General features: G+C 31.5%; 1 protein-coding gene across 4 annotated transcripts; it reads right to left on the reverse strand.

The window, feature by feature from the left end:
• Positions 1 to 306: 306 nt before the first annotated feature.
• On the reverse strand, positions 307 to 9,204 carry LOC115707779 (putative disease resistance protein RGA3). Of its 4 annotated transcripts, XR_009685791.1 has the most exons (5): positions 9,007 to 9,177; positions 7,312 to 8,541; positions 4,736 to 7,230; positions 1,833 to 2,140; positions 548 to 1,324 (listed from the first exon to the last, which is right to left on the reverse strand). XR_009685791.1 is itself a non-coding variant. In XM_061108689.1 (4 exons), the coding sequence occupies exon 3, from the start codon at positions 3,696 to 3,698 to the stop codon at positions 1,836 to 1,838; it is 1,863 nt and encodes a 620-aa protein (XP_060964672.1). In that variant the 5' UTR covers positions 3,699 to 7,230; positions 7,312 to 8,541; positions 9,007 to 9,204; the 3' UTR covers positions 307 to 1,324; positions 1,833 to 1,835. The 4 variants fall into 4 exon arrangements, 2 of the variants coding, with proteins under 2 accessions (XP_060964672.1, XP_060964673.1); XM_061108689.1 differs by having other exon boundaries at positions 307 to 1,324; positions 1,833 to 7,230; positions 9,007 to 9,204; XR_009685792.1 differs by lacking the exon at positions 1,833 to 2,140 and having other exon boundaries at positions 691 to 1,324; positions 9,007 to 9,169.
• Positions 9,205 to 10,077: the final 873 nt, after the last annotated feature.

Consider the following 10,077-nt stretch of genomic DNA (forward strand, 5'->3'; position numbering starts at 1 on the left):
TTAGATTAATATAAGAGGTTAGACTAGACATTTAAAGGCTTGTATTGGTCCCAAGAATCGAACAGAATTAACTAACTCAACACGAGCTAACATAAGTTGTCCTAGTTGGCAGCTAACTTAGTCTTTTAACAAAGTGTAACTGGTAACCAGTTACCACAAATAGTACACAGCTTTTACACTTAAAAGACAAAACAGATTACTCAACAAAATTATGTGTACAAACACATTATACATATTCTATAGTTTAATTGCAGGATCTTTTCAATGAAAGTACATATATATATACATAAGAACATTATAATTAAAACTAGAGATTATAAATAGTTTGGAACCAATCAAATTTATATCAACTTAAAATTCTTTCATAAGGATATCATATCACTTAATTTTCTAAGAAATTAAGTAGATTAATTACCTACTTTTCTAGCAAACAAACACAGGTTCTAATAATTTAAAAGTTATTCAAAACTGATGTACATAACAAATTACTCACTCTATTATTTTTGCTCATTAAAAGTTGTAAGTGAGCAGAGTAATTTGTTAGAAAAAGATCATCATCATAGTATAAAATCTCAAATACTAGACTATATTGCTATACATAATGAAACCAACTACTAAAGTATAGAGACACACTCAAATTCAGTACACATTTAATGTTTTCCAATCTTATTAAACAGAAAAATACCATGGTAACAAATCCCACACAACAAAAACAAACAAAATCCACACACAACTTTTACACTTGAAATACAAAACAGATTACTCATCAACACCAGCAGCATCAAAAGTCACACAAGTCGAAAATGACACCAATGGTTCCTCAGTCCTCACCTCATTCAACGAACTCTCTAAAGACAAGAGAGAAAGGAAAATTAAAAGAAATATTTTCTCACATTATACCAATTCTATAGTTTCATTGCAGAGTATCTTTTCAATGAAATTATATTTGTATGTTCGATATGTGTTGAATGTTGGGCCAATCTTCTCCTATTTCTCTCTACTATCCCCAAAGCAGTAAGAATCTGGGGAAGTCCTACTGGCAAGCACTTTAACTTTTCCAACTTACGAAATTCCAACTGTTGAAGTGAGGTGAGGTGGTGAAAACCATTGGCGTTTAGAGCTGTAAGCTTATCAAAGTTGTCGATGATAAGATGTGTCAAACTAGGTGGGAGCAGCCCTTCCTCTGGAAATGAATCTACCACTCCTCTGTAAATTCTATTGCATACGATTTTCCATAAGTGTATTGCATGAAGACAACACCGGCAGCATGAAGAGATAGAAGTTTAAGAAGCTCCTCATTTATTGTAGTTCTTCATTGTTGGCTCTAAAGACATAAAAGAAATTATAATAAGGAAACACCACACTTAACAATTACAGAACATGACAATTAAAGGTATAAAAAAGAAATTGTTTTATTTAATGGAGTAATCTAAAGACCTAAAAAAGCAAGTTGGAAATAACCAACCAATATACCCCAATGCATATATATAGCATAATTAGTACAAAGACAAGATGATCATAAACTTCAGCAGTATTGAAAAAAGCAACATGAAAGAAAATCTTAGGGGAAACAAGTAGAACTAAGACTAATGACTTTTATTGTTCAAAAAAGAAAAAGTACATTGTATATGGCAAACAAGAAATTACTTGTGACTAAAACATAATATTTAGATACAAGTTATCACTAATTTAGTTTTAGTCACAGCAAGTATTGTGATTAAAAACACATTTAGTCACAATATAGGAATGATAATTTATAATTAGTAAGAACTTTTTCACTTTTAATTACAAATTTTATTGTGATTAAAAGTAAGATTTTTTGTAGTGGTTACCTGTTATTCTGTTTCTATGTGTATGTTCGGTATGTGTTGAATGTTGAGCCAATCTTCTCCTGTTCCTTCCTTGCACCGAGGAACTAACAGCGGACAATATCTAATGGTCATAGCAATAAGATTCTTGGCCAGTCCTTCTTCTGGCAAGCACTGTAGGTTCGTCAAGCTATTCAGACACAATCGTTGAAGAGAGGTAAGGTGGTGAAAACCCTTGCCGTTTAGAGTTGTAAGCTTATCAAATCTACCAATAAGAAGATGAGTTAAACTGTGTGGGAGTAACCATTCTTCTGGAAAGGAATCCACTGCTCCTACATAAGTTCCAAGATCTAACCGATTTAGCAATGGAAGTCTTTGTAAATTCCATTTCATGCGATTCTCTATGAGCATATTGCATGATGAGATAATTAGAAATTTTGTAATAAAGGGCAACAATCCCATTTTTGAAAATGACTCCAATCTTGAACAACGATGTATGCTTAACTTTTCAAGGGAGGGATATGCAATATCAACAAGAGTACTACTTGATGGAAATATAGTCACCAATTCATCACAATCTAAAATGTGGATCTCTTCCAAAGAAGGAAAATTACCTTTAGGCAATGCCACATTTAAATTCCCACAAGTTTGTAAGAATAATTTCTTCAAACAAGGAAAAATCTCACACTTTTGGTCATATGTATTGGTAAATGACCAATCCAATGTAGTTATTCCAACAAGCTCTAATCTTTCTAAGAGTGGAAATGGCTTATTCAGAAAAATGCTGCGAATTTCCAAACAGGAAATATGAAGATATCTTAGTGAAATTAGTGGTTGAAATGATAACAACGACAAGCAACAATTTTTGCATTGCAGATAAACTTTTTTCAAATTAGAGTACGATGGATGTGTTATCCAACCTGGTAAGTTTGTGCCTTTATACCCGCGTACTTCAAGTTTCTTCAAATTTTCGTGTGGTTGGAGTGCATTAAGTACTTCTCTTTCCTTTATCGAATCATCTGCTTCACCATTCCAACTCAAAATAAGCTCACTCAGATGTTTTTTGTTCTTCAACTTGGCTTCCAAAGCATCAATCACTTCCTTCACATATTCAAGTCCTGAAATATGCAAGCTTCCGCGTAGATTCTCCAGCTTACCCAGCTCTTGGATCCTAGATCCATCACTTTTGCACAAGACAAAATCGCTCAATGTCTGAAGATTCACCATACTACAAATTCTCGGTGGCATCTCTTTTAATGAAGTTCCTCCAATCATAAGATGGCGCAAGTGTATCAACTTAGAAAGGGTGATAGGTAATTGTGTGAGTTCAGAGCAATTGTTCAACAACAAAGTTTCCAAATTGTACAATACACAAATTGAAGTAGGTAATTCTTTGATTGATGTGTGACTTACATCCAAATACCTAAGATGTTTTAAATTTCCAATTGAATTAGACAACTCTTTGATAGAAGATTCTGACAAAGAAAGTGCTCTTAAGCATCCTCCATCTCTGAGAACAATGTCATGTGTTAATCTTGTTTTGGAGAATGTGTATACAGCTGACAATGGTAAAGCCAACAAGCTACGCAAATACTCCACTCTAGAGAAGTTTTCAAATTTTATGCTGTTTTTTATGTCTTTCATGTAAGATAGATGGCGAGTCTTGCTATTAGGCTTGTAAAAGTCTTTAAAACTATCAGAATCAATGCAATTCTTACCGGATATGTACAATGCTAGATCATGCATAAGATCGTGCATGAAGAGAGCAGATCGACTTCGTCTAGATCTTTGAAGAAAGGATCTTGAAATCAAAGCATTGAAGTAGCCTTCTCCAACAACCTCAATTCTTTTTCCGTTTTGAGGTTGCAAAAGACCTTCTGCCATCCACATTAAAATTAGTTTTTCCTTATCAACATCACGAAATTCGTAATCTTTGGGAAATATCGAAAGATATGAAAAACATGGCTTTAAATAAGGAGGCAAAAATCTGTAACTTAACCACAATGCTCGAAAACTTCAATGTTGTGAGAATTGGGCAACTCCCATACATTTTTTTGCAGTACATGTCTCCACTCGTCAACAGTGGACATAGATCGTAAAAGTCCAACCATCGATTTCACAGCTAAAGGAAGGCCCTTACACTTCTTAACAATTTGTCTTCCAATTTCTTGCAACTCACACAATACCACCTCATTAGTATCTACATGATCAAAGGCATGCTCTGCAAACAACTTCCAACATTCACCGCCAGTCATGATTTTAAGCTTGTAAGTTTGAACATCTCTCGTCTTCATTTTCAATGCGACATCTTCATTACGTGTGGTGACAATAATCTTGCTTCCTCGTGCACCAGATTGAAAAGAGCTTTTCAAAAGATCCCACAACTCGTAATTCTCATTCCACACATCATCATGAACAAAAAGAAATTTCTTCCCAGCCAAAGAATCCTTCAAGTCTTTCTGAATTTGATGTAGCTCGTTCGTTTCACGTCTTTTTCCAACGATCTTCTCCAAAATAAGTTTGGCTATTTTAAGAACATCAAAGTAATCAGATACAGTTACCCATACTTTCAAAGAAAAGTGTTCTTGGACAGTGTTATCGTAATATACGTTCTGAACAAGAGTAGTTTTGCCAATTCCACCTATCCCAACTATGGGAATAATTGAGATACTATGATCAACATCTTCATCATCACAAAACAATAACTTAAGAATAGCTTCTTTATCATCCTCTCTTCCATAAACTTGTGAATCGATACAAAGGGGCATGTGGTCTATGTAATGTTGTTTTCTGATCAACTTTTTTTAAACCAAGGTGTTTTGTTTGAGCTAAAAGATCTTTCAATCTATGAAAGATCCTCTCTATTTCAGATTTCACAGCCTTTTCAAATGGATTATAAAACTTTTTGAGAATGTTTAAGGACTTACTTGCAATGCTTTCGAGTTCATCTTTCTCTATCTTGAGTCGAAGAGCTTCAGTACCGATCTTGTCCATCACGTGATCTGCTTCGTACAATACTTGTTTAAGCTCATCAAGCCAATTCCTCACGTTGTTGTCTCCAAGTTGTTTCTCCTCGGCATCATTTAGCAGCGCATCAGCTGATAACAACACAGTCTTCAACTCTATGAGCAGCTTTTGATTGAGCTTGTCGCCAAGAAATAATTGAAGGACATCTTTATTAGAAGCAACCCTATCAAAGAGGACATTGATGAAACCAGAGAGAAGGGCACCACCAACCACTAAGTCAGCCATGGTTTTTGATCTTGAGAGGGAGCGACAGTACTAGCCAAGATGTTGCCAAATTGCCAATCAAGTGGTTATGACATGTTAATTTGAAGAGATAAACTTCTAACTTTGAGTAGAAAGGACTAATTCAAACAAAATAATTAGATATATTATACTAATTCAAACATGTATATGATTATTGTAAAGTCAACTACCTTTATGAGGGTCATTTATATTTAATATTTATATAAAACACTCTACACCAACACCACAAAAAATCATTACTCTAAATCATCCTCATTGACTATCCAAGTTTCTTAATTAATTCTACAAAAATATTACTTAGACTATTTGTGTAATCACAAAATTAAATATGGCCAACTAGCCTCCTTCAAAAAAAAAAAAATAATAAATAAAATAAAATATGGCCAACTAGCCAGTGTCATATTAGATATGTGTACCTTTGTTCCAATTGTAGAGTAAGAATTTACAGCTTGTAAATTAAGAACATTAACTAAAGATAAGTAAAAAAAGAAGAAGAGAGAGTTTAATCTGGTTCACACTAAATGAGGTCCTAAGCTAATATGATTTCCCTAGTCTCATATAGGATTGAAGAGCAGCTCATAAGATCAGATTCAAAGGTCAAAAATTATAACTTGAAATTTGTCAAACTTAACAATTTAAAATACTAAAATTTATAAAATAACCTCATTTAATTTACGTGTAAATATAATGATCGTTTATGGTCGCACAGTATAATTCATAGTCGTTTCATAAAACTGTTTTTACAAAACACATCCTTTCCAGATTCTACTCAAATTATGTTGTGGATGAAGTTCGCTTATTATTAATAATTTACGGTCGTGCAGTTATTTTGTTAAGGTAGCGTTTGGTAACACTTTTTTTAAAAAAATTATTCACAAAAATAAAAGTAAATTTTTTTTTCAAATTTTGATTTTAAAAACAAAAATGTGTCCTATAACTACTTTTGTTTTTTAATTTTAAAAACAAAAAAACAAAAGTGTATCATGTAAATTTTATTTTCATTTTCATTTGTTGATTTTATTTAAATTGGGTTCGTGTATGAAGCCGGATAGGGGGCCGAGTCCGGGTTTGGAGTCGGGGCCAAGGTCCATTCGGGTTATAAAGTTTAGGTTGGAGTCATCCAAAATGCAAATATTCGCACTTAAGCGGATTAGATTGATGAGATGTTGTTTGACCTCAAAAAGTAATTGATCTAACTTAATTATATATATTTTAAAAAATTATAATATATAATATATATTAATTTTTTAGAAATATTAATAAAAAAAAAAACACAAACATCTCATTTCTAAATTTGTAATAATATATTGAGTTGGAACATTTTATTTTTTTTATTTTTATTTTTTTTTATCCAAACATTTTATTTATTTTATGATGGAAGACATAGATAAGAATTGTTCCTAGCAGATACACATAATTTTTATTATTATTATTTTTATATATACTAGTTTGTTTCTTTTAGTATTGGATATTGGATACATATATATACTTGTGTAAATCTAAATATATATTGTAACGATTGCTATATTTTTTTTATGAGTTGAGTACATGTATACTTGTGTAAATCTAAATATATATTGTAATGAACTGGAATATTCATTGTAATTGTATAATTGGAAATAATTAAAAAAAAACCTAAATAATTGTAGATTGATGTAATTAAATGTACTACCTCAATAATTACACAATTACTTCCAAATAACTTAAAATAATAATTCATACATAATTACTACTTGTATATATGAAACAGATTATTCATAAACATCAACATCAAAAGAGGAATATTGGCCGAATAAAAAACGAAATCAATATGCAGTCTTGATGTATAGCCCTCTATACAAGATAAGAATGAAGAGTGGAGTAGAGAAGGATTCTTTAGAGCAAAAGACAATAAAATGTTAAAATTGCTACATTTGATAAAAATCAAGACACCTACAAAGACCTGAAGTTAAAAAATACCAAATTTATTGGATTAGAAACAAGTTAAGACTATCATATATAAAAGAGTCAGTACCATTGAGAGTTGAGAGTTCAACTCTTTAAGATGATTCCTTTTAGACTCTATTTTCTCCTCGAGTTCTTCATGATGCTCTAACGACTTTGCACTCACCTCTGCCATGGAAACATTCTCTTCACTTTGTGCGTTTTCAATCTAAACCATAAATTCAAAACTCATCAGTCTAAAACATCCACATTGACTTTCCGAGCTTTCTTAATTCAACACAAAGATTACCTTAGAAGAAGTTAAGATCTAATCAGAAGCCAAGCGAGCTCCATCCCCTCTTCCCATATCCAAAGCTTCTTCAGCTTTCAAACTAATCTGTATTCACTTCAGTTTTCTCAATGAAATTGTTAAATATCATCAATTCTTCCACCAGAAATTGATCAATTTAAAGGAACTGCCTATGCAACACATATAATAGTCTGTAACTCAGCATAATTTTCAATACAACAATATGAATAACATACATATTTGAGGCTGCAAATGACCTTCTGTCATCCATATTAAAATTATTCTTTTTCTATTTTGGGACATATTTTGATAGATAAGAAAAACAAGGCTTCAAATAAGGGGGAAGAAATCGATAACTCAACCACAAAGCAAGACAGTTTGGTAACCCCCATACATCACGTTGTAGTACATGTCTCGGCAGGTATCGTAAAAGACCAGCCATCGATTTTACAGCTAAAGGAAACCTTGCACTTCTTAACAATTTCAAGAAATTTATCAAAACTTACATTATCGAAAGTATGTTCTTCAAATAAAAGCCAACATTCATCATAAGACATGGTTTTAAACTCATAAGTTTGAACATTTGTCTTAATATTCAATGTGATTGTCACAATTATCTTACTTTCTTTTGCATCAGATTAAAAAGAAATTTTCAAAAAAAATCCCGTTCATATTTTTCCTTCCACAAATCATCGAGAACGAAAAGAAATTTCTTTGTTTCATATCTTTTTCCAACAATTTTTCCAAAATAATTTTTGTTATCTTAATAACAACAAAATTGTCAGATACAATCACCGGGACACTTTGTTTGGCTGGGTTTCCTTTTGTTCTAGATGATGTGTGGAATGAAAAATACCAATGGTGAGATCTTTTGAAGAGCTCTTTTCAATGGAGTTCTTTTGAAGCAAGATTATTGTAACAACACGTAAATATCACATTGAAGATAAAGATGAGATATTCAAATTTATAAGCTTAAAAACAATATACGATAATGGATGTTAGCAACTATTCGAAAAACATACCTTAATAAGATAAGGTTTGACTAATTTCATGAAATTGGAAGAGAACTAAAGGTCTTCCTTTAGCAATAAAATCGATGGGTGGTAGTATTTAGTCCTCATTTAAGCCACTCTTCAAAGCCTTCCAAATTGGCATCTCACACTTACCAAACAATGAAAATCTCTCACTTTCAATTATTCCAACACAAAAATCTGATTCATATCTCCTGAACTGAAATCAAGCATAAAAATAAGATATTTTTCTAATTAGATAAAAAAATTTAAGCATAAAAACTTAATTTTTCCTAATAATTGGGCACAGCACATCAAAGATGGCAGTAAAGCAAAGAAAATTATTAGAAAAAATAATTAAAAGCATATTATGTTGAATATAATTGAAAGAAGCAATAATACATATGATATCTGTAAATCTGGAGAATACAAATATATGATATATATATATATGGAAAGAAGGGTTATATATATTCATATGGCATACATGAACAGCCCCAAAATCATTATTTATAAACCAAAATAGTATTAATTACCATTTTTTTCAGCAAAGAATCAAAAATAAAATAGGAAACTTATAAGTAAATCAAAGAAAAAGAAAATAAAGAAATAGTGTCAAGTAATGCAAAGGGAAAAATAAGAAGAAAAAAAAATAGGAATGAAGACTGAAGTTAGTGAAGCTCACCTCAAATATGGGGGCTGCAACAAGAAACGGTGGAGAATGGAGATTTTGTGTTGAGTATTTGTGTTAGGGTTAGGGTTAGGGTTAGAAGTAGGAGAAAGTATCACTATCAGGTAGGTGGGCCGGGTTGGGTTGATTGGGCCATTGTGGGCAGCCCGTGTCCAACCCTACGTGCATGTGTTACACAAATTTTTTAGATTATTTTAGAAATATCCAAAAACTACAAAATGTTTACGTTTTTACCGAATATATATTATATTTATATATTTTTTCGGATTTTTTTTAATTTTTAAGTTGTTCTAAAAAAGATTATTGTATACATATTGAGCACTAGTGGTACCTAGTACTTTTAATAGATGGCGCCTTATATTCCTTAAAGCTATTTTTTTAAGTTATATGAGATTTAATACTTAATTACACTAATAATGCGGTACACCAAGAAGGAAGGAGGGTGCTAGACACTAGTAGTGTCTTTTAGTATTTCTCAAAAATAAAAACTATTTTAAGTGGTTTCTGTAATTTGACCTAAAACTCAATTGGGCCTACTTTTTAATGGACTGCTCGGCCCAAATCCAGTAGTAGTATTACACATTAAAAGGGAGAAGCAGCAACAAAAGAATAATTAAGAGAAAATTATCTCAGAATACACTTTTTTTAAATTATTTATAAAAATACGCTTTAATATTTAAATGCTCAAAATATAACGAATTTTCAATTAATAATGTAGTATGTCTGTACCGAGATTCCTTTTCTTTTGGGAATTTTACAAAAATACTGCTTTTTGACCAAAACTTTACATTTTTACTGGGACACGGCAAAAACAACTTTTGTACTGCCCAAGCCCAATTTCATTACTTTTGTACTGCCAAGCCCAACATCATTACTTTTGTACTGCCCAAGCCCAACATCATTTCATTTCATTTATACTGATATATTATATATAGTTTTATTTTATTTTTGTGGTCTAACTTCTTATTAAAAGATAGGAACACATCACTGAAAGCAACAACATGCACTTCATTATATATATACACTAACATATATATTACTTGAATTTTTACAAAATAATGATTT

Source organism: Cannabis sativa, chromosome 1, assembly GCF_029168945.1.
Source record: "Cannabis sativa cultivar Pink pepper isolate KNU-18-1 chromosome 1, ASM2916894v1, whole genome shotgun sequence".
In the NCBI taxonomy this organism is placed as follows: Eukaryota; Viridiplantae; Streptophyta; class Magnoliopsida; order Rosales; family Cannabaceae; genus Cannabis; species Cannabis sativa.